General features: G+C 40.9%; 1 protein-coding gene across 1 annotated transcript; it reads left to right on the top strand.

Moving 5' to 3' along the window:
* Positions 1 to 10,909: 10,909 nt before the first annotated feature.
* On the top strand, positions 10,910 to 25,034 carry LOC112215572 (agouti-signaling protein). The gene is made up of 3 exons (XM_024374698.2): positions 10,910 to 11,246; positions 17,565 to 17,641; positions 22,631 to 25,034. Exons 1-3 carry the CDS (start codon positions 11,102 to 11,104, stop codon positions 22,793 to 22,795), a joined length of 387 nt encoding a protein of 128 aa, XP_024230466.1. The 5' UTR covers positions 10,910 to 11,101; the 3' UTR covers positions 22,796 to 25,034.
* The last annotated feature ends 826 nt before the right edge of the window (positions 25,035 to 25,860 follow it).

Here is a 25,860-nt window from a genome sequence, read left to right as displayed (position 1 = left end):
TTTCACATGTGAATATTAATTTTGACATTAATATTTTTCATTTGAGATTTCACAGAATACACACACAAACAGTGCTTGTAACATACAGTGTTTTAAACATACATATTTTACATGCTTTGACATACATGATTACATTGTATGTTTATTTAAACAGTAATTATTATTCAACGTCCTCACCTTGGATTTACACTCACAATCTCTTGGTTCACGGCATTCTGATCTTCCTGCTCTGCCACTATGTCTGCGTCAATGACTGATTTCACCAGTATTCCTACACTTTAGACTTGAGTAAAGTAAATCTCAGCTTTGTTAAAAATACACAACAAACAAAAAACGATTATATTTATCATAGTGATTCAGGAGTAACATTAAAACATAACAATATGCCCCACCAACATTAAACAACTATACAGTCAGATTAAGTGGTAACTAAAATAGCAGTGCAGATGGCACTCTTGTGAAGTGCGGAGATGTATTATAGGTAATGAATGTGAAGAAAGGAATCTTACAGACTTTGCGTCGCAGCAGAAAGATCAGCGTACGTACCCCAGATGGGGTTAATTAATTAAGGAAGTTGATAGGAAGTTATTTTGCATGTTATCACATTAACTTCACCTAAGATCACATGTAAATCTGATTTTCACATGTGAAGGTTTTTCCCAGGTGAAAATGCTTTTCCACATGTGAGAGTTCGATTTTCACATGTGAATCTGAAATTCACATAAGGTGAAAACATGTTGTTCTCACATATGAAAAGGCGGTGTTAACATGTGAACTCAAAATGTACTATAATACAGGTTTCACATGTGAACTACTGACCTCATGTGTCTTTTTTTGACGTGAAATTTTCAGCTCAACATTTGAAAACAGCTATTCCACATGTGAAACTGCAAATTTCACGTGTATTTTTTTGTTTGTGAAAAGCGTACCACTTACCCCCCATATCATTTCATTCACTTACAAACACGTGAAAATCGAACTCTCACATGTGGAATTGCATTTTCGCATGTGAAAAACATTCATATGTAAAAATCGGATTTGCATGTGATCTTATGCACAAATACAACACAGGACGCTAGTTTATTGCAAGGTCTTACCCACAATCCATCTCCTTAATGTTGGGTGCCAAGCAGGGAGGCATTGGGTCCCATTTGGTCTATGGACTCAACCCTGAATTGTACCCCAATCCTTCCAATTTCAGTGCTGACTAAAAAAACATGTGAAAAACGGTTGTAATGTTGCATACCCGTGTTACATGGGATCATGTATTCACAGGTGTAGTTTTGTGTTATCACATGTTGCTTTTACATGTTGTGATATTACCACATTAACTTCACATAAGATCACATGGGGGTGTAGAAAATAAACACCACATTGCTGGTTGCTACTCTTTGTTATATCACTTAATCACGTTAATGTACATGAAATACGACTCCATATTATGGGCCGGGGTAGGCCGTCGTTGTAAATAAGAATTTGTTCTTAACTGACTTGCCTAGTAAATAAAGGTTAAATAAATCAAATAAAAGACATATTTATGTATGATCAATATATAACTTCCTGTCAAACTGTTCCTCTAATGCATATAACACATTTTCACTGTTTCCACCCATACATCATTCATTCATTCATTCACTAATAAATACAATATATGACATATGAATAGCCTCCTGTATTTTATGTGCCTTCACCTAAGATTATACTATGTTGTAATTCATGTGGAAAGAATAAATCGTACTTAAAGAGGTTACCATGACTAAAATGCATAACAATATTAATTCAGCCTGGTTGGTGGGAACAGTACAAGGAATACATACAGACAACTGCTGGTGCTGCAACCTGGTTCTGCCTGCGTTGTTGTTGAATAATGACATCAATTTTCTGAAAGGAAAGGGCTCAGCACCACCAAAATACACATCTCTTATTTTACCGTACACAAACCTGAATAATTAACAGGAAATACCACTTTCAATTCCTGTGTGTTATTCTCTACAATCCAAAGCTGTCAAACCATCTGTAAGATTTTCAACTACTTAAAGCTGCAATATGTAACTTTTTGGGCGACCAGACCAAATTCACAAAGAAATGTTAGTCATAGATATGTCATTCTCATTGAAAACAAGTGTAAGAAGTGGTAGATCTGTTCTATTTCTATGCTTCATGTGCTTACATTTAATTTTTGCATTTTTTACTTTCGGTTTTGTACACCATCTTCAAACAGCTGAAAATACAATCTTTTTGGTTCTGGAAAAGTTATATCACAGCGGTTTTGATGGTACAATGATTCTCTACACTATACTTTTAGCAACCAGGAAATGGAGGAGCGATTTCTGCATAGTACATCTTTAAAGACATCCCTCTTTATTCAGGAAAATCATGTCTGTATTTTTGGGGGCATACAAAATGAAAGGTTTTAAAGTGCCAAAGCGCATGTAGTAGGGTAGGAGAGATAGAGTAATATCTGAAGCAATCTATAACATTGTGGTAGTAAGCCTTGTCCAAGCCAGTGGACAAGGGCAGGAGCCTATTTCCTGTGTCTGTAGCATGTGGTAGCTTAATGCACAAGTACACCACAGGATGCTAGTTTATTGCAGGGCCTTACCCTCAATCCATCTCCTTAATGTTGGGTGCCAAGCAGAGAGGCATCAGGTCCTATTTGGTCTTTGGTATGACTCAACTGTGGATTGTACCCCAAACCTTCCAATTTCAGTGCTGACTAAAACAGTGTATGTACTAAATATGTCTCATGCCCTGAGTATCATGTTGAGTTGAACCTCATTAACTCCCTCCCTCTTCTCATGTAGTGATCTTTTGTCTTCTTTTATGTGATTAACTTATCAAATGTGACCAGAGGTTTTGGCCAGGAAATGAACAACTATATTCCTCTTAAGCTGTGATGATTTCTTTGGACATCATAAGAGGAGGTAACTAGGCAGAGTGACATATCAATGCAACCTATTTTAACTCTCTTTGATTTCTTCCTCCTACCAGAGAGAGAGAAAAAGAGAGCGAGAGAGAGAGAGAGAGAGAGAGCCATAATATATATCCATAATATGACATGTGAAATGTCTCTATTCCTTTGGAACTTTTGTGAGTGTAATGTTTACTGTTCATTTTTCACTGTTTATATAACTATTGTTTATTATCTATTTCACTTGCTTTGGAAATGTAAACATATGTTCTCATGCCAATAAAGCCCTTTGAATTTAATTAAATTGAGAGAGAGAGAGAGATTAGTCTGAGCACAGCTCTGCACGTGGGTGATTTACGTTATTGATGAAGATAAGGAAGTGGAGCGAGGCAGGCCTGGGAACAGTTTTTCCCCTAAATAAATGGGGAGCCACAAGCTAATGATAACATCTTGCAGGTTTTAAAATAAACAAACTGGTGTAAACTTACATCTTTAAGATCCTTGTTTATCTAAGGAGTTGTTTTCATAACGTTTCATAAGTCTGTAGGAAGATTTGCCTCTTCATAATTGTAATATATCTGTTTCAACTTGAAACAAAACACTGCAGACAAGTTTGGAGAGTGGAGTCTTACAATGTAAATATTGCTAGAGCTTATCTGTACTATATCAAAAGATAAATTCTAATAACACTATTTAGGAACGCACAGCTTGTATTAGCTAAAGACGCTCTGGTACTTTGGTGACCACTAAGTATTTTTTAAACCTCCTGCTTTGGAATGGATGTGTCAATGCGTAGTTCATACGTGCATAATCTATGAGCAGAATTACTGCTTTAAACTCAAGTAGCCATGAAATCCCTAGTTTAAAAGCAACTGTTTTTCTGGAAGATTTTGTATTTGTTTGTAAATGCTATTTAACCTTTATTTAACTAGGCAAGTCAGTTAAGAACAAATTCTTACACCAAAAAGGCAAAAGGCCTCCTGCGGGGATGGGGGCCGGGATTAAAAAAAATAAAAATAAAAATATAGGACAAAACACATATCACGACAAGAGAGATACAACACTACATAAAGAGAGACCTAAGACAACAACATAGCATGGCAACAACACATGACAACACAGCATGGTAGCAACACAACATGACAACAACATGGTAGCAACATGAAACAGGGTACAAACATTGTTGGGCACAGAGAACAGCACAAATGGCAAGAAGGAGACAACAATACATCACGCCAAGCAGACACAACTGTCAGTAAGTTTATTGAGTTTATTTATTTTTACAGGGACAGTGCACAATAATCAACGTTTCAGTAAAAGTGCCGGTTTTAGCCAGCCGGCTAATTTTCAACAGCAGTCCCAGTGCAGGCTATTAAAAACAATTACAATACAGACAATCATTGAGCAGTGAGCACATGCAGAGCAACATAGGACAAGCAATATGTAGCATATAGACAGAGCAACATAGAACAAAAAGCAACAAGACAAAATCCATAAAAGCAACTAAGTGTTTCTACACCTCACAAGCTACAGACAACATGGCAAGAGCCAATACACAGCTAGGGATTATGTTCACAAATCTGATTGACCTTTAACCATGTCTACATGTTTTTTCTGAAAGTGTGATAGGTGGTGCAGTTATGTGTGTCTGATGGCAATATATTCCAGACATGGGAAGCTCTCACAGAGAAAGCGGATTTACAAAAGGTGCTTTTTCATACAGTCACCTCTCATGGCAGACCTTGTGGATCTGTTGCCATATGTTTGAGTTTCCTGTTTAACAAAAATACTGAGTGGAGGGGGAGCCAGGCCGTTTAGGATCTTGAATACAAGACATGTGTCTGTGTATTGCCCAAGATTTTCCCAACTCAGGAGCTCATGCTTTCTGAGGATGTAACAGTGATGATGGCTATTGGGCTTTCTATCAAACACTTTGAGAGCCTGTTTGTAGACAGACTGAATGGGTTTTAATGTTGTACAACAAGCTTGGGCCCAACTAGTCAAGCAGTATGTTAAGTAGGGGAGGATCATAGATTTGAAGTGCTATTTCATATAAATTGTACATTAGCTAGGATGAATTTGGTTATTTGAATTACCTTTTTCACCTGCTTTTTAAAAGAGAGGTTGGAATCAAGTATGATGCCAAGGTACTTAAAATCAGATACCACCTGGAGCTTCTCCCTTGACACATAGACATCTGGCTCAGTAGCATCTGTTGCCATCTTTGTGAAGAACATGCAGACAGTTTTTTCACATTGAGATGCAAACACGAGTCACAGTAGGTATCTCAGATGGGGGGGGGGGTCTTGGTAAGCAACAACAAGTGGTTCTTGCGACAGGTATACAGAGAGTGCAGTGATGTGTCCTCTAAACCAGCAGCATACCGCCCTGCATCCCACTGCTGGCTAGCTTCTGAAGCTAAGCAGGGTTGGTCATGGTTGGTCCCTGGATGGAAGACCAGATGCTGCTGGAAGTTGTGTTGGAGGGCCAGTAGGAGGCACTCACACATTTCCTCTGGTCTAAAAAATATTCTAATGCCCCAGGGCAGTGATTGGGGACACTGCTCTGTGCAGGGGGCTGTCTTTTGGATGGGACATTAAATGGGTGTCCTGACTCTCTGAGTTCATTAAAGATCCTATGGTACTTATCGCAAGAGTAGGGGTGTTAACCCTGTTGTCCTGCCTAAATTTCCAAGCTGTCCCTCATACCAACATGGTCACCTAATCATCCCACCATGGTTGCCTAATGATCCCCAGCTTACAATTGTCTCATTCATCTTCTTCCCTGTAACTATTCTCCAGGTCATTGCTGTAAATGAGAATGTGTTCTTAGTCAACTTACCTGGTTAAATGAAACACATGATGGCTGAATTGTAAAGAACATCTAGCGGCTTGAGAGCACCCTTACTTGCCAATCTAGAAATTACTGGTCTCCATAATCTAGCTTTTTTAGGATGGTCATCTGAATCAGGGTTAGTTTGGCAGCTGGGGTGAAAGAGGAACGATTACAATAGAGGAAACCTTTCCCTTTATAGATTTAACTTTAGCCTGCAGGTTTGATATGTGCTGAGAGAAGGACAGTGTACCATCTAGCCATACTCCCAAGTACTTGTATGAGGTGACTATCTCAAGCTCTAAACCCTCTGAGGTAGTAATCACACCTGTGGTGAGAGGGGCTGTCACGCCCTGACCTTAGAGAGCCTTTTTATTTCTCTATTTGGTTAGGTCAGGGTGTGATTTGGGTGGGCATTCTATGTTTTCTGTTTCTTTGTTTTTGGCCGAGAGTGGTTCCCAATCAGAGGCAGCTGTCTATCGTTGTCTCTGATTGGGGATCATGCTTAGGCAGCCCTTTTTCCCGCACTTAGGTTGTGGGATCTTGTCTTTGTTTGTTGCATGTTTTGCACTACGAAGCTTTACGTTTGTTGTGTTGTTTATTGTTTTTTTTGGTGGAACATTAATAAAGAAAATATACGCCTACCACGCTGCACCTTGGTCCGGTCATTTAACAAACGAGGAGTGTACAGGGGCATTCTTCTTACCAAACCACATGACCTTAGTTTTGGAGGTGTTCAGAACAAGGTCAAGGGCAGAGAAAGCTTGTTGGACACAAAGAAAGCTTTGTTGTAGAGTGTTTAACACAAACTCCCGGGAGGGGCCAGTTGAGTATAAGACTGTCTCATCTGCAAATAAGCTCGAGAGTGCTTTCTACTGCCTGAGCTATGTTGTTGATGTAAATTGAGAAGAGCGTGGGGCCTTGGGGTACACCCTTGGTGACAGGTAGTGGCTGAGACAGCAGATGTTCTGACTTTATACACTGCAATCTTTGAGAGAGGTAGTTAGCAAACCAGGCCAAAGACCCCTCAGAGACACCAATACTCCTTAGCCTGCCCACAAGAATGGAATGGTCTACCTTATCAAAGGCTTTGGCCAAGTCAATCAAAATAGCAGCACAACATTGCTTAGAATCAAAGGCAATGGTGACATCATTGAGGACTTTTAAGGTGGCAGTGACACATCCATAACCTGAGCAGAAACCAGATTTCATACCAGAGAGAATACTATAGACATCAAGAAAGCCAGTCAGTTGATTACTGGCAAGATTTTCCAACACTTCTGATAGACAGGGCAAAATAGAAATAGGCCTATAACAGTTAGGATCAGCTTGATCTCCCCTTTAAATAAAGGACTAAGCGTGGCTGCCTTCCAAGCAATGGGAACCTCCCCAGAGAGGAGAGACAGGTTAAAAAGGTCAGAGATAGGCTTGGCGATTATAAGGGCAGCAACCTTAAAGAGGAAAGGGTCTAAACCCTTTGGGGTGAAGTTTAAGGAGCTCTTTTAGCACCTCGGACTCAGTGACTGCCTGCAGGGAGAAACTTTGTAGTGGGGCAGAGGAAAAAGAGGGAGGAGCATTGGGGCTTGTCGCATTAGAAGGGGTGGGAGATGAGGAAATGTTGGACTGGCAAGGAGGCATTGCTGAGTCAAATAGGAATCCTGACTTAATGAAGTGGTGATTAAAGAACTCAGCCATGTGCTTATTGTCAGTAACAACCACATCATCAACTTTAAGGGACATGGGCAGCTGTGAGGAGGAGGGTTCATTTTCCAGGGCTAACCGTTTTCCAGAACTTCTTGAGGTTAGACCCACAGAGAGTGAACTTCTCCTTAAAGTAACTAACTTTGGCCTTCCGGATAGCCTGAGTGCACTTATTTCTCATTTTCCTGAACGAGAACCAGTCAGCCTGAGTATGCGTGTGCCGAGCCTTTCTCCAAATACAATTCTTGAGGTGGAGTAACTCTGCAAGATCACGGTCGAACCAGTGGCTGAACCTGTTTTTAATTCTAATTTTCTTTACGTGGGCGTGTTTGTTAACAATATCACTGAGAGATATCAAAAAAGAAGGTCCAAGCTTCTTCGACAGAGAGGATCAAGCTGATTCTATACCAATTTACAGAGGCCAGGTCATGGAGGAAGGCTTGATCATGAAAGTTTTTAACCTACGTCTATGACAAATCAGAACAGGACACTTCACTGAGCAGCCATTACAAATACAGACTGTAAAACAGTGATCACTAAGGTCATTACAGAAAACACCAGACTGGTACCTATAAGGATTATTTGTGAGGATAACATCGAGGAGAGTACCCTTTTCTGGGTATTTGGAGTCCTACCTTGTGGGATTGGTCATAATCTGAGAAAGATTTAGGGAGTCCCATGGCTTTAGGACTTGGTCAGGTGGTTTAAGCATGTCCCAGTTTAAGTCATCTAGCAGGACAAATTAAGAATTAGTGTAAGGGGTCAGGAGAGAGCTTAGAGCAGGTACAGGCCAGTGCTGATGGAGGACGATAACACCCAGCAACAGTCAACAAAGCGCTATTTGAAAGTGTAATGCTTAAAACCAGCAAATCAAATTGTTTGGAGACAGACTTTGTGGAGACAACTGAGCATCCTTGGTAAAGATTGCCACTCTCCCACCTTTGGAAGATCTGTCTTGCCGAAAAAAGGTTATATCCAGGAAGGTTAACATCAGTAATCAAAACACTCTTTCTTAATCTGCCAATCCTTCTACTGGGGACAATGTAGACCGGATGTGGCGGATAACTGCCATTGCTGTGATTCATGCACAACCAAAAAAGGCCCCCAAGGTCGATTGCAAGCCCCCTTGCAGCAACACGGAGTTGGTGCTCCCATGGACCAGATCGCCGTGGATGTGCTGGGCCAAATCCACCAATGGTAATCGCTTCAACCTTGTGGCGATCAACTACTTCCCAAAGTAGCCAGAGGCCTATGTACTACCAAACCAGGAAGCAGAGACGGTGGCTGACACCTTTGTGGGGGACATATTCATTCATCTGAACCAAGGGCGGAACTTCGAGTCCAAGGTCTTCGCTGAAATGTGTCCGATACTCAGGATTCATAAAATCAGAACCACCTCCATTCACCCACAAAGTGACGGACTGGTAGAGGGGTTAATGCGCACCCTGGGTGCACAGCTGGACCTCATCACCACCTGAGACCAAAAGGACTAGGATGTTCAGCTGTCATTAGTCCTCCTGGCATGTTGTAGCGTGGTGCAAGATACGGGACGCACCCCTGCGCTTTTCATGTTGGGTCGGGAGCTTAGAACCCGTAAAGAACTGGCCTATGGATGAGCCCCTGACCCATTGAACCCCCCCAGTCACCAAAGTGCCGGATGGCCTCAACGGCTGTTCCCCGGCAACATCAGAGCCACTTCCGGGTGAAGTGGTAACCCTGATGGGGGGAACTGGTGCCCCTCTCTCACTCAAAGCTGGGCACCGTTGACCACTTACCCCCATTGCTCCAACCTGGAGGCCACGGCGTTCAAGGAGACCCCTGGTCAGTTCAGAGACTTTATCCTTGGGGACGAGGACTTGAGAGGGGAGCAATGTAATGACCCTCAGGGAGTTAGGGTGGGCAGACCCTGCCCCAACCTGGCAGCACCAGCCACGTTCATTGTTTATGGGGTTGTCATGATAACAGAGAGTGGGGGCTACTCATTGGTTTTGTGAGGATATAACTAGTGGGGAGAGCCACATTTTGTCTCTCATGTTTATCTCTCGGGGAGATACCTCCTGCTGGACCTTGGATTATGGCTAGCTAGTTCAGGCTAGGTTGGTTGTTTTGTTGGTTGTTTTGTTCAACTCCCTGTTACCCAGTTTTTTATTTAAGCTATCAAAGTTATACGATCGTGAAACCAGCAAACGTCACAATATCATAGGCCTGCAGTAGCTAAAGCTTAATAATAGCCACACATACCAAACCTTCACAAACATTTCTAAACTTTATTAGGGTAATATCAAAAGTAAGTCAATCAATTGTATATAAGTAAAATACAATCAGAAGAGCAAATGTAAACCAGGGAAAAAAACGCACTACCCTCCCCTGTGCCCCCCACCCCAAAAAAACACACAACCCTCCCCATAGCAATTTTTTTTAAAGACAACCCTCCCCTATTTTGGATTTTGCTGAGTTACAGTTCATATAAGGAAATCAGTCAATTTAAATAAATTCATTAGGCCCTAATATATGGATTTCAAATGACTGGGCAGGGGCACAGCCATAGGTGGGCCTGGGAGGGCATAGGCCCACCCACTTGGGACCAGGCCGACCCACTGAGGAGCCAGGCCCAACCAATCAGAATGATAAAAGGGCTTTATTACAGACATAATTACTCCTCCACACTCCCCACCCCCCTGACGATCTCGCAGGTGAGGAAGCCGGGAGTGTAGGTCCTGGGCTGGCGTGGTTACACGTGGTCTGCGGTTGTGAGGCTGGTTTGACGTACTTCTAAAGCGACGTTGGAGGCGGCTCATGGTAGAGAAAGGAACATTAAATTATCTGGCAACAGCTCTGGTGGACATTCCTGCAGTCAGCATGCCAATTGCACACGCTCTCAAAACTTGAGACATCTGTGGCATTGTGTTGTGTGACAAAACTGCATATTTTAGAGTGGCCTTTTATTGTCCCCAGCACGAGGTGGGGTGGCAGGTAGCCTAGTGGTTAGAACTTTGGAATAGTAACCGGAAGGTTGCAAGATCAAATCCCCAAGCTGACAAGGTAAAAATCTGCTGTTCTGCCCCTGAACAAGGCAGTTGTTCCTAGGCTGTCATTGAAAATAAGAATTTGTTCTTAACTGACTTGCCTAGTTAAATAAAGGTAAGTTAAAAAAGGTACTCCTGTTTAATCAGCTTCTTGATATGCCACACCTGTCAGGTGGATGGATGATATTGACTAAAGGATAAAATGCTCACTACAGGATGTGTGCTGAAAAGTTGAGAGACATTTCTGGAATCTTTTATTTCAGCTCATGGACCAGCAATTTACACGTTGTGTTTATATTTTTGTTCAGTGAATATCCAGAATAAAACTGCCTCTGAATATCCTCAGGTGGGTACTTTACTATGATCATTGAGCCAAGATTTCAGTGTCCAGATGGTCTCTTGCTCTCACTTATGGAAATACGAAGGAGGTGGGCGGGTGCGGGAACAAGATTCCGGTTTATAAAGTGTTACTTTTGTCTCGAAGGACCAAATAATAAACGAGACTATATGTCCGAGAGTGAGGAGCGATATTTTTGCTGTTTTATGGCGTCGACATTTCTGCAGTCTTAATTGATCTAATAACGCTCATTTTTGTTTCTCCCCACATTAGCAATATTTGAGTGGAATCGAAATGAAGCCTGCGATATTATGTATTTGCCTTCTTCAATTTGCAGCTGTCAACTGTAGGCTTGCAGCGCGTGACAAGACACATCTTGTTAAAATTAAAAGGACCGACAATAATTTGTCATCAAATTATTTTACGGCCAAGGAAATAGGTGAGTAGTCTATCCTAGTTTCATTCCCCTTAATTCGTCATCCAAAAATCCAATTGTCTTTTTTCTCTTGAGTTGTACACTTATTGTATTAGCTAAATGATAAATATAGACTGATGATGAGAAAAGCATGTTATCATTGCTATGGGGAGGGTTGTGTGTTTTTTGGGGGTGGGGGGCACAGGGGAGGGTAGTGCGTTTTTTTCCCTGGTTTACATTTGCTCTTCTGATTGTATTTTACTTATATACAATTGATTGACTTACTTTGCACAATGTATGGTTCAAGTCATTGCCATACATTGCCACTCTTCTTGTGTACATGCTGTATATATTTATTTTGTGTGTATGTATTGTCAATGCGACCACCACTGGAAGTCGGGAATCACACTTTGGAGATAATATATAGGAATGGAAAAGATAATAATTAATATGCTATTAACCATGCATGTGTGCACTTAGTTGGATAAGATTTTGTCTGAACTGGTAAAAAATGATATTTTATTCAAAACATTAGAAATTGTAACCTGAATTAATTACTAAACATTTTTAATTAAGTACACTGTTCAGTAGCCTATCAAATCATCCTGTCAATAATTTACATGCAAGGGATTTTCATTTTGAAAATGAATATTGCTGTTGCTGGAGAGCTACCAAACTCTAGGTTTTCACTCCAACACAAATCTAGCACACCTCTTTCTAATAATTAGCTGGTGGATAAACTGAATTGGGTTAGATACAACTGGGGTTGGAGGGAAAACCTACAGGAGGAGAGCTCTCCAGGAACAGGTCTGGAGAGCCCTGGACTTGATTTATTGCAGTACCTTATGTATTTGTAATGGAGACTGTTTTGCACTGGGGTAACAAATGTCACGTTTATTGTAAATGTGACTAATAAAAAGCCTTGGACCTTGTATAGCAATACATCCACCAGAGTCTACACATATCCCTCCTGCTCTGACCAGCTTTGACCTAAGCAGGTTCTTAGGTCACAGCATGTAATGACCATCTTGGTGGAAGGTCACCTAATCATCCAAAACCACAATGCACCAGACTTGGCTTCAAATACTATTCAAAATCACATTAAAAAAATAAATCAGCTCCTTGACTTTGCCTGGTGTAATGGACCAATAGAATAGTCCCAAATTGTAAAACCAATTTGCCACTCATGGTAGGCTAAACTCAACATATTTAAATGTTATTTGAACCCAGGTCTGCCACCTCAACACAGAGTTGCCCTCTCAAGCACTTCTCTCTGAGACGCTGCTGCTGCTCACTCACTCCGTTACATTCAGAGATGAGCAATGATACTATCTTGTAACTATTACAAAATATTTGAAAGACCAATGTAAAAAAATAAATACCAAATACTTTTGTAAAGTATTGTATTTAATCTAAATAGTTATTTTTATTAAATACAATACTTTTTTGAAAGTACACACTTTCACTATAACAACATTCTCAGTAACGGTAAAAAAAAAATCTAAAAACTTGCTATAGCTAATTTTCCATCCAATTGGTGACAGATTTTAATACAAATATTCTAAAATCTGCATAAAAACAATATGTGCATTTTCCCACCAGAGATGTGTTTCCATCAAATGTACTTGTTGCAGAAAAAAATGCTGTGTGATCACGTAGTGCATGCACTATACACAAGGATTTTGTGTTGTAGATATTTGGCAGTGGAGTATGGGACTGAGGGCACACACTGAGTGCCTTGGCAGCAGCTAATGGGGATCCATAATAAATACAAATACGATGTAGAGTTGAAAATGCGATGGAAACTCACTTAACGTGTATTTTTTATTTGGTACATGGGAATTTAACCGCAAAAAGTAATGTCATGTTATCGTGTGTGTGTGTGTGTGCACGTGTTTGTGTTGCTTCACAGGCCCCGCTGTTCCATAAGGTGTATTTGTATCTGTTTTTTAAATCTGATTCTACTGCTTGCATCATTTACCTGATGTGGAATAGAGTTCCATGTAGTCATGGCTCTATGTAGTACTGTGCGCCTCCTCATAGTCTGTTCTGGAATTGGGGACTGTGAAGAGACCTCTGGTGGCATGCCTTGTGGTGTATGCATGGGTGTCTGAGTTGTGTGCTAGTCGTTTAAACAGACAGCTGGGTGCTTTCAACATGTCAATACCTCTCACAAATACAAGTAGTGATTAAGTCAATCTCTCCTCTACACTGAGCCAGGAGAGATTGACATGCATATTATTAATGTTTGCTCTCCGTGTACATACAAGGGCCAGCCGTACTGCCCTGTTCTGAGCCAATTGCAATTTTCCTAAGTCCCTCTTTGTGGCACCTGACCACATGACTGAACAGTAGTCCAGGTGCAACAAAACTAGAGCCTGTAGGATAGTGCTGTGAGGAAGGTACAGCAGCCCTTTGTTATGGTCAGACTTTTCCCCAAACTTATATCTCCCTCACTAACTTCAAGTATCGGCTGTCAGAGCAGCTTACCGATCACTGCAGCTGTAACCAGCCCATCTGTAAATAGCCCATCCAATCAACTACCTACCTCATCCCCATATTTTTTTTGCACACCTATATTCCTACTTGCACATCCTCATCTATTACTCCAGTGTTAATTGCTAAATTGTAATTACCTCGCCACTGTGGCCTATTTATTGCCTTACCTCCTTACTGAATTTGCACACATTGTATACAGATTTTCTATTGTGTTATTGACTGTACGTTTTTTTTTTGTCCCATGTGTAAGTCTGTGTTTTTGTCGCACTGCTTTATCTTGGCCAGGTCGCAGTTGTAAATGAGAACTTGTTCTCAACTGGCCTACCTGGTTACATAAAGGTGAAATAAAACATCTTAGCTACTGTTGGATCAATATGTTTTGACCATGACAGTTTTACAATCCAGGGTACTCCAAGCAGTTTAGTCATCTCAACTTGCTCAATTTACACATTATTTATTACAAGATTTAGTTGAGGTTTAGTGAATGTGTCCCAAATACAATGTTTTCAGTTTTTGAAATAGTTAGGACTAACTTATTCATTGCCAGCCATTCTGAAACTAACTGCAGCTCTTTAAGTTTTGCAGTCATTTCAGTTGCTGTAGTAGCTGATGTGTATAGTGTTGAATCATCCGCATACATAGACACACTGGCTTTACTCAAAGCATGGCATGTCGTTAGTAAATATTTTAAAAAGTAAGGGGCCTAGACCGCTGCCCTGGGGAATTCCTGATTCTACCTGGATTGTGTTGGAGAGACTTCCATTTGAGAACACCCTCTGTGTTCTTTTGGACCGGTAACTCTTTATCCACAACATAGCAGGGGGTGTAAAGCCAAAACACATGTTTTTCTGGCAGCAGACTATAATCAATAATGTCAAAAGCTGCACTGAAGTGTAACAAAACAGCCCCACAATCTTTTATCATCAATTTCTCTCAGCCAATCATCAGTTATTTGTGTAAGTGCTGTGCTTGTTGAATGGCCTTCCCTATAAGCATGCTGAAAGTCTGTCAATTTGTAAAATAGCATTGATCTGGTCAAACACAATTTTTTCCAAAACTTTACTAAGGGTTGGGCAACATGCTGATAGGTCGGCTATTTGAGCCAGTAAAGGGGGCTTTACTATTCTTAGGTAACGGAATGACTTTAGCTTCCCTCCAGGCCTGAGGGTACACACTTTCTAGTAGGCTTAAATTGAAGATATGGCAAATAGGAGTGGCAATATCGTCCGCTATTATCCTCAGTAAATTTACATCCAAGTCGTCAGACCCCGTTGCCTTGTCGTTGTTGATAAATAGTATTTTTTTTTTCACCTCTTCCACACTCACTTTATGAAAATTACAATTCTTGTCTTTCATCATTTGGTCAGATATATTTGGATGTGTAGTGTCAGCATTTGTTGCTGGCATGTCATGCCTAAATTTGCTAATCTTGCCAATTAAAAGTAATTAAAGTAGTTGACAATATCAATTGGTTTTGTGATGAAGGAACCATCTGATTCAATGAATGATGGAGCTGAGTTTGCCTTTTTTCCAAAAATGTAATTGAAGGTGCTCCAAAGCTTTTTACTATCCTTCTTTGTCATTTATTTTTGTTTCATAGTGTAGTTTCTTCTTTTCATTCAGTTTAGTCACATGATTTCTCAATTTGCAGTAAGTTTGCCAATCGGAAGTGCAGCCAGACTTATTTGCCATTCCTTTTGCATCATCCCTCTAAACCACACAATTTTTAAATTCCTCATCAATCCACTGGGATTTAACCATTTTTACAGTCATTTTCTTAATGGGTGCATTCTTATTAGTAATTGGAATAAGCAATTTCATAAGTGTGTCAAGTTCAACTATCATGTATACTCCCTCTCCGGCCTCTGGGTCATCAGGCTGCTGATTATCCCGCACACCTGTCACCATCGTCTCGCACACCTGCACCTCATGACAATCACCTGGACTCCTCCTCCTTAACTATCTTCCCTATATCTGTCACTCCTCTTGGTTCTTTCCTCAGGTGTTATTGACTCTGTTTTCATGTCAGTTCGTTTATTTCGTGTTCATTGTTTATTTTATTTATTTAAACACTCACTCCCTGAACTTGCTTCCTGACTCTCAGCACACTCGTTACAGCAACATCTGTTTGCTCGTCATTACACACCTTCGAACAACAAATATTATTATTTAAATCCCCAACATAGGAATTCCTATAAAATGTATTGTATGACCTCTTACTGTATACACTATAATAGGCCCAGCCTTTATAACTTTGATTTTCCTAGATATGGCTACTATATTGTGATCACTACATCTGATGGATCTGGATACTGCTTTCAAGCACATTTTTGCAGCATTGGTAAAGATGTGATCAATACATGTTGATTAAATTCCTTTGCTGTTTGTAAATACATTGGTAGGTTGACTGATAACCTGAACCAGGTTGCAGGCACTGGTTACAGTTTGAAGCTTTTTCTTGAGTGGGCAGCTTGATGAAAGTCAGTCAATATTTAAATCACACAAAAAATATACCTCTGTTGATATCACATGCATTATCAAGCATTTCACACATGTTATTCAGATACTGACTGTTAGCACTTTGTGGTATATAGCAGCTTCCCATAAGAATGGGCTTTATGTGAGACAGATGAACCTGTAACCATATTACTTCAACAGTATTTAACTCTAATCTTTACAGGAATGTGGTTCTGAATATTAACATCAACTCGACTGATGGTTTTCTTACAAAAAAATTGTGTTATTTAGCAAGTGTGCCCACTCTTGGTATTGGCACCTGTGCTCTAGCCAACAGCAAGCAGATAGCCAGCTGGATTGCTAGAGTGCACATATAGCCTACATGATGAGATTATTATGTGTAAAAGGGCAAGAATATTTTTATTTGTCAAACAGCAGCCAAGCATCAATGATCGTGTCACCAGAATCAGACCCTCGATATGTATTGGAAAGGAGCATCAAGCTCATCACCTTGCACTTTCACCACTCTTTGAAGTTCATAACTTATTTAATCTGTAGCCTAATAAACTGCATGGTTTCCAAAGTCATAGTGGGAGGACCACAGATCATATCATTGTGTAACTCAATTTACTTCGATATGATGGTTATTGTATCAATATCTGCGCATAAAGGCATTTCCACCACAATTTCCTGCATAATACATTTTACAGACACAAAAAGATCCCACCATTTCAAACAAACAAATTATCTGTCTGCATTTATGAAATTACACCGAAACATTGTATTTCCATCACAGCTGTTTTCTATTTTTACTTTACTTGCATAAAAACTGTGAATGGAAATGGGGTTTATGACTGTGGTATGTAGTTGTTTATTTAGTTTACTTTCTGTAGTTGTTTATTTAGTGTACTTTACTTTTTACTTTTGAAACATATCTTGTTACAAAATACATTGCATTATAAGTCAGGCCAGTGAAATACAAAATACTCAATCTTTGAAATAGGTATTTCAAATGCATGTAACAGAAATCTCTGGTTACACCCTGCTACATTTAAATAGCCCTGATTTGTGACAGGGGTGATGAAGATGTACAAAAGTTCTGCTAGTTATTGGTGATAGACACACACGACAAATGTATACAGTTTCCATTTGTTAACCTTGCTGCCATGGCTGACAACTTATATACAGTAAGTGAAGTGAACATGGGGTTTTGATATTCAGATCAATAATAGCAATAACATCTGTTTCCTATTATGCTGTTTGGCGTTTCACTATATTTTTGGACGGTAATTCTTGTTATTCAATTTACTTCAACCCCAGAATGTTGTAATCTCTAATCCGAATTAAGGAGGTTTCTTATGACTATTCCTACTTTCTTTCCAACAGAGCTCTGGAACCAGGCAAAACCCAGAAGGTTGTTTGCCAGAAGAGGAATCCAGGAACACCAGAGATTGCATGTGACGGTAAACTGGTGGAGATTATGTTAGGATCATTTCTGAGTTACAGTACTCTACTGCTTTTTGATAACATCATACCCCCCCCCCACACACACACACCTGTGACCTGCCCTGTGGAGAGCAGCAAGCCCTTAGCCTTTAGCCTTTTGCCCCAGCAGGTTTCAGTAGTAATTCACCCCAAAATCAATCAGACACTTTGTGGTGACGGCATACTGTAGCCACACCTGTCTGTGGCCTGGGGATTGCAGCAAGCTTCTAGCGTAGCGTGTTACACTGATACACTATATATACAAATGTATCAGTATGTGGACACCACAAATGATTGGAGTTGGCTATTTCAGCCACACCCGTTGCTGACAGGTGTATAAAATTGAGCACTCAGCCATGCAATCTCCATAGACAAACATTGGAAGTAAAATGGCCTTACTGAAGAGCTCAGTGACTTTCACATTTAAAAAAAAAATTATTTCACATTTATTTAACCAGGTAGGCTAGTTGAGAACAAGTTCTCATTTACAACTGCGACCTGGCCAAGATAAAGCAAAGCAGTGCAACACAAACAACAACACAGAGTTACACATGGAATTAACAAACATACAGTCAATAATACAATAGAGAAAGTCTATATACAGTGTGTGCAAATGAGGTAGGACAAGGGGGGCGAGGCAATAAATAGGCCATAATGGCAAAATTCTTACAGTATGGCAAATTAAACACTGGGGTGATAGATGTGCAGAAGATGAGTGTACAAGTAGCGGTACTGGGGTGCAAAGGAGCAAAATAAATAACAATATGGTGATGAAGTAGTTGGATGGGCTATTTACAGATTGGCTATGTACAGATGCAGTGATCTGTGAGCTGCTCTGACAGCTGGTGCTTAAATCTAGTAGTATCTGGAGATATGAGTCTCCAGCTTCAGTGATTTTTGCAGTTTGTTCCAGTTTGTTTCATTGGCAGCAGAGAACTGGAAGGAAAGGCAGCCAAAGTAGGAATTGGCTTTGGGGGTGACCAGTGAAATATACCTGCTGGAGAGAGTGCTGTGGGTGGGTGCTGCTATGGTGACCAGTGAGCTGAGATAAGGCGGGACTTTACGTAGCAACGACTTATAGATGACCTGGAGCCAGTGGGTTTGGCGACGGATATGAAGCGAGGGCCAGCCAACGAGAGCATACAGGTCGCAGTGGTGGGTAGTATATGGGGCTTTGGTGACAAAACGGATGGCACTGTGATAGACTGCATACAATTTGCTGAGTAGAGTGTTGGATGCTATTTTGTAAATTACATCGCAGAAGTCAAGGATCGGTAGGATAGTCAATTTTACGAGGGTATGTTTGGCAGCATGAGTGAAGGATGCTATGTTGCGAAATAGGAAGCCGATTCTAGATTTCATTTTGGATTGGAGATGCTTAATGTGAGTCTGGAAGCAGTTTACAGTCTAACCAGACACCTAGGTATTTGTAGTTGTCCATATATTCTAAGTCAGTACCGTCCAGAGTAGTGATGCTGGACAGGTGGGTAGGTGTGGGTAAGTAGTTGGTGAACCAGGCGAGGCAGTCATTTGAGAAACCAAGGCTGTTGAGTCTGCCGATAAGAATGTGGTGATTGACAGAGTTGAAAGCCTTGGCCAGGTCGATGAATACAGCTGCACAGTATTGTCTCTTATCAATGGCGGTTATGATGTCATTTAGGACCTTGAGCGTGGCTAAGGTACACCCATGACCAGCTCGGAAACCAGATTGCATAGCGGAGAAGGTACGGTGGGATTTGAAATGTGGCACCATCATAGGGTGCCACCTTTCCAAAAAGTAATTGTCAAATTTCTGCCCTACTACAGCTGCCCCGGTCAACTGTAAGTGCCATTATTGTGAAGTAGAAATGTCTAGGAGCAACAACGTCTCAGCCATGAAGTGGTAGGCCACACAAGCTCACAGAATGGGGCCGCTGAAGCGTGTAGCGCGTAAAAATTGTCTGTCCTCAGTTGCAACACTCAGTACCGAGTTCCAAACTGCCTTAGGAAGCAACGACAGCACAAGAACGTCGGGAGCTTCATGAAATGGAGTTACATGGCCGAGCAGCTGCAGACAAACCTAAGATCACCAATGCGCAATGCCAAGCGTCGGCTGGAGTGGTGTAAAGCTTGCCGCCATTGGACTCTGGAGCAGTGGAAATGTGTTCTCTGGAGTGATGAGAGAGAACACATCCTATGGACGAATCTGGGTTTGGCGGATGCCAGGAGAACGCTACCTGCCGCGAAGCATATTGGCAGTTGTAAAGTTTGGTGGAGGAGGAATAATGGTCTGTGGCTGTTTTTCATGGTTTGGGATAGTCCCCTTAGTTCCAGTGAAGTGAAATCTTAACGCTACAGCATACATTGACATTTCTAGACGATTCGGTGCTTCCAACTTTGAGGCAACATTTTGGGGAAAGCCCTTTCCTGATCCAGCATGACTATGCCTCCGTGCACAAAGCGAGGTCCATACATACATGGTTTGTCGAGATTGGTGTGGAAAAACTTGACTTGCATGTACAGAGCCCTGCCCACAAACCCATCGAACACCTTTGGGATGAATTGGAACACCAACTGCGAGACAGGCCTAATCGCCCAACATCAGTGCCCGATCTCACTAATGCTCTTGTGGCTGGATGGAATCCCTGCAGGAATGTGCCAACATCTAGTGGAAAGCCTTACCAGAAGAGTAGAGGCTGTTATGGCAGCAAAGGGGGAACCAACTCCATACTAATTCCCATGATTTTGGAATGAGATGTTTGATGAGCAGGGGTCTTAATAAGCTCAGGAAAAAAAGAAACAGCCCTTTTTCAGTACGCTGTCTTGAAAAGATAGTTAGTAGAAATTCAAATAACTTCACAGATCTTCATTGTGAAGGCTATAAACATTGTTTCCCATGCTTGTTCAATTAACCATAAACAATTAATGAACATGCACCTGTGGAACGGTCGTTAAGACACTAACAGCTTACAGACAGTAGTCAATTAAGGTCACAGTTATGAAAACTTAGGACACTAAAGAGGCCTTTCTACTGACTCTGAAAAACACCAAAAGAAAGATACCCAGGCTCCCTGCTCATCTGCGTGAACGTGCCTTAGGCATGCTGCAAGGAGGCATGAGGACTGCAGATGTGGCCAGGGCAATAAATTGCAATGTCCGTACTGTGAGACGCATAAGACAGCGCTACAGGGAGACAGGACAGAGCGCTGACCGTCCTCGCAGTGGCAGACCACGTGTAACAACATCTGCACAGGATTGGTACATCCGAACATCACACCTAGCGGGACAGGTACAGGATGGCAACATCAACTGCCCAAGTTACACCAGGAACGCACAATCCCTCCATCAGTGCTCAGACTGTCCGCAATAGGCTGAGAGAGGCTGGACTGAGGGCTTGTAGGCCTGTTGTAATGCAGGTCCTCACCAGACGTCACCTATGGGCACAAACCCACCGTTGCTGGACCAGACAGGACTGGCAAAGGGCTCTTCACTGACGAGTTGCGGTTTTGTCTCACCAGGGGTGATGGTCGGATTTGCGTTTATCATTGAAGGAATGAGCGTTACACCGAGGCCTGTACTCTGGAGCGGGATCGATTTGGAGGTGGAAGGTCCGTCATGGTCTGTGGCGGTGTGTCACAGCATCATCGGACTGAGCTTGTTGTCATTGCAGGCAATCTCAACGCTGTGCGTTACAGGGAAGACATCCTCCTCCCTCATGTGGTACCCTTCCTGCAGATTCATCCTGACATGACCCTCCAGCATGACAATGCCACCAGCTATACTGCTCGTTCTGTGTGTGATTTCCTGCAAGACAGGAATGTCAGTGTTCTTTCATGGCCAGCGACGAGCCCGGATCTCAATCCCATTGAGCACGTCTGGGACCTGTTGGATCGGAGGGTGAGGGCTAGGGCCATTCCCTCTAGAAAAGTCCGGAAACTCGCAGGTGCCTTGGTGGAAGAGTGGGGTCACATCTCACAGCGAGAACTGGCAAATCTGGTGCAGTCCATGAGGAGGAGAAACACTGCAGTACTTAATGTAGCTGGTGGCCATACCAGATACTGACTGTTACTTTTGATTTTGACCCCCTCCCTCCCCTTTCAGGGACACATTATTCAATTTCTGTTAGTCACATGTCTGTGGAACTTGTCCTGTTTATGTCTCAGTTGTTGAATCTTATGTTAATACAAATATTTACGCATGTTAAGTTTGCTGAAATAAACATAGGTGACAGTGAGAGGACGCTTCTTTTTTGCTGAGTGTACCTTTAGTCATGTAGTGTACTTAACTTCAAAATCAATGTTGGCCAGACCTTTACAGTGTAATATCGATATGATTCCACATCCCACGCAACCTGTTCTCTATATCCATATGTGCCTCAAACCTATGTGATGGGCACCGTTTTCTTTCCAATCTGTCCCACACAACAGATGGCATGGGATGTGTACTCGTCTGCTAAATGGCATTTATTATTATTATCTTTCTAGACATTAGACCACAAATATCCCATTGACATCAATGCAAGATGAATGTGTTAGATTTGTCTACAAACCTGTATTGGGTAGTAAGACCTCAACAATTTCGAACCATATCTAATTATATTCCTATTTCTCATACAGTATGATGATTACTAGCTTACAGAACATCAACAAAATGTATTTTGCACAGCTGGAGGCGAGGCTGCTGGGGAAATTGAGTGTACTTAGTTCTGAGTGGTTGACAGTCCAAGATAGTCTTGGCTATAATGTGTTGGCATAATGATTGCATGTCTGTTTCCCAAATGGAACTATATTCTGTATATAGTGCACTGACTTTTGACCAGGATCCATAGGGCACCCTATTTCTATGTAGGGAATAGGATGCCATTTTGAACGCAGTTGCATGAGTGCTCAGTTAGGTCATACATCTTGAAACAGTCAGAGGGTAAGGGCTTGTCAGTTAATCACTTTTCCCTTTTGTGTGTGTGTGTGTGTGTGTGTGTGTTATAAAAGCCCAAGGTGAAGCCTGCCCCCCCAACCCCTCATTGTTCCAAGGTGATGGAGAGCTGTATTCCCCACTCTCGCTGCTGTGATCCTTGTGCCTCCTGTCATTGTCGCTTCTTCAATTCCATCTGCTACTGCTGGAAACTGGGATGCCACTGCCAGAAGAAATCTTAAACATACTGACACACACACACACACACACATGCACAAAACATTCCACTGTACTGCTGGGCACTGGGCTGTCATACCTGAAGAACTGAAGACATACGTTTACATACACTCACACGTGCACACTCACACACCACGGGACACACAATCACTTATCCTCGAGTGCTGCCTGGAAGTAGCCCACCTACCTCCCTTTCAACACCTGTACCACCTTATACACTCATCGTATGCTACAATATTATACAATATTTGTAGACTACATTATGTTTACATGTATTTACTGTATATGTCAACACTATCTACATGTAAAGTCAGATATTTGTGGGGTATAATATAATTAGGATATACCTGACTGTGAAACTGCAATTAAGCTTGTTTGGACTGCCCAAATGTCTTAATAAGCAGTAGTTTTTACAAGGGCTAAGGATATACTTTCCATGTATTTTCTCTCCATTGTGTAATTGGTTTGAATTGGTTTTTACTGTCGGTTTGAGAGCAGACAAAAACCCACAAGTGGAATAATGGTGGCATAGTTATACATTATGTATGCTAATGAATGGCAACACACATTTTATATTCATGTTATGCCAAAATTACTCAACATTTATTTAGGTAGCTGTGAAGACATAATGCATTATGTTGCAGGCTTCAAGCAAATATTTGCAGAAAATAGCACGTGTTACGTTGATGTTAGGTGACTTAGTGGCAAGCTCCACTAGCCTTACTAGTGAGAAACTAGCAAATGTAGGATAGCCTGAGTGCCAGTCTGTTTTTGCTATCATGCCAACTCCTTGTCATTCTGTGCGTTTGGCTTGACAAGGACAGCAATAGAGTTGGATGGAGAGCTAAAAAATATATAGGTTAAGAGTGATACAGTAGTTTGCTTCTGGTAGCACCAATGTTGCAGACTATTTTACCTCTTCTTTTCAATAAAAGGACTGCTTGTCAGCACAAACTTTACCCAATACAAACCAATACTGCCTTACAAAGGCAAAACACAGTAACTACACTTTTGATCAAAATTGAGTTAAGACTGAAATCAGGCTTTGTAGTATCTGTTTTATCTTGTGACAAAGTTTTCTGGTTCAATTATGTTCCGTTTCAGAGAAAGTGGTGTGTGAAATTTTACATTAACTGCAGAATCCAAGTAAAACCAAAGGAAAACCTGGTGATCTGAAAATAATATTTGAGTTCCGGAAAATCGTTGGCAATAGAGAGAAGTGGAAGGAACTGGTACCACCGTGTTTTGACAACAGTTACCCGCTCTGCCATACGAAGGCAAAAAGCAGTAACTACAAAAACAGTGAAACGGAGAAAAATGGCTTTAAAGTTGATTTTCTTTCCAGACAAGTATGTTGTGGGTAGATAAGTGAAGTATTTTTTTTTTTTACGCATATCAACCATGACCACTGATTTAACCTATGGACCTTAGGTCAAATATATTACCATACAACGTCAAAAAGGAAGAACAACAAGAAAGTTGGATAAACACATTTAGATTGTATATACTGCACAAAAGTCAAAACATTTTTTAAGTATAAACATTCTGCGTGGTGAAGTAGTCCTAACCTTATGGTGAAAAAAATGCTTGAGGGTTGCTACGATACAACACTCAAAAGATGAAAACATAACTACATAACACCCTTAAATACAGTTGGAATGTAGTTAGAATTATCGAACTGTAGAACTATCAAACAGTTTCCATCAAAAAAAATAAAAATAAAAACTAGAAAGTTGGATGAAAACGTTTAGATTGTAGATGCTGCACTTTGCCTTTGCATTACCCATATAGTTGTTTAAAGTCATACAAAGGCAGAGTGTAGTATCTGCATAGGTAAAATCAGTGGTCATGGTTGATATGCATAAAAATGACTTCATAATAAAATTATACATCAGTGCATCGTCACTTATCTACCTACAACATATTTGGCTGGTTATCCCAAAAACTTTAAAGCCATTTTTCTCAGTTTCACTGTTTCCATAGTTAATGCGTTTTGCCTTTGTAGGGCAGAATACATCTGTACTCTTTTGGCTCATATTGATCCCACACTCGTACAATCCACTTGATGATAATCAATGTCCCGTTGCCATTAAAGGAATGGTGTGTTAAACAGGTACTTTTTATAAAAACAGAATCTTACTGTTGTAAAAGTAAGCGAGATCTTACTATTTTTGATAACCAAACACTGAATTAATGTTTTTAACCAAGCTGCATGGTCTAAATAAAGCTCTATAATAAAACAAACTTCATGATTAACTCATTGTACTTCGTTTATTTTCAACAACTGTGTGAAATGATTTCAACAAGAAAAGTTCAAAAACAGATTGTCACGCCCTGACCGTAGAGAGCTTTTTATGTCTCTATTTTGGTTTGGTCAGGGTGTGATTTGTGTGGGCATTCTATGTTTTGTATTTCTTTGTTTTGGCCGGGTATGGTTCTCAATTAGGTACAGCTGTCTATCGTTGTCTCTGATTGGGAACCATACTTGGGTAGCTTTTTCCCACATGGGTTTTGTGGGTAGGTATTTTCTGTTTAGTGTTTGCACCTTACGGGACTGTTTCGGTTTAATTTATTCTCTTGTTATGTATCAGTGTTCAGTTCAATAAATAAATAAATAAACAAACAAACAAACAAACAAACATGAACCATTACCACGCTGCGCTTTGGTCCGACTACTCTCTTCCTCATCCGACGACGAAAGCCGTTACACAGATGGAGTGAGTCTTTAAATACAGTGCATTGTCCGTTTAAAAATGTTGCTGTTAACTTGCCATAAGTTACATATGTGAGGGGAAAATATGCAGAGTGGGAAGGAGGCTGTGCTAAGACTGAAATGAATTAGGCTGTATTTTAAAAACAATACCTATAGTTGAACTAATCAATTCAAAAGGAATATCTTAAGTGTATTTAATCAAAACTGAGACATGCGAGCAACCATATTTGAACAACATTTGCCAGGCGTGTGGCACTGTTTAACATTATATAAACATTTTTTCAGTTTTGTATGTCACAACAGCGTGAACGATTTCCATACTGCATGCATTTCACCAAGACCAAAACATCAGTACAA

The sequence above is a fragment of the Oncorhynchus tshawytscha genome, linkage group LG16 (assembly GCF_018296145.1).
Source record: "Oncorhynchus tshawytscha isolate Ot180627B linkage group LG16, Otsh_v2.0, whole genome shotgun sequence".
In the NCBI taxonomy this organism is placed as follows: Eukaryota; Metazoa; Chordata; class Actinopteri; order Salmoniformes; family Salmonidae; genus Oncorhynchus; species Oncorhynchus tshawytscha.
Note: the sequence above shows the minus strand (reverse complement) of the source record. Positions and strands in the feature narration are given on the sequence as shown.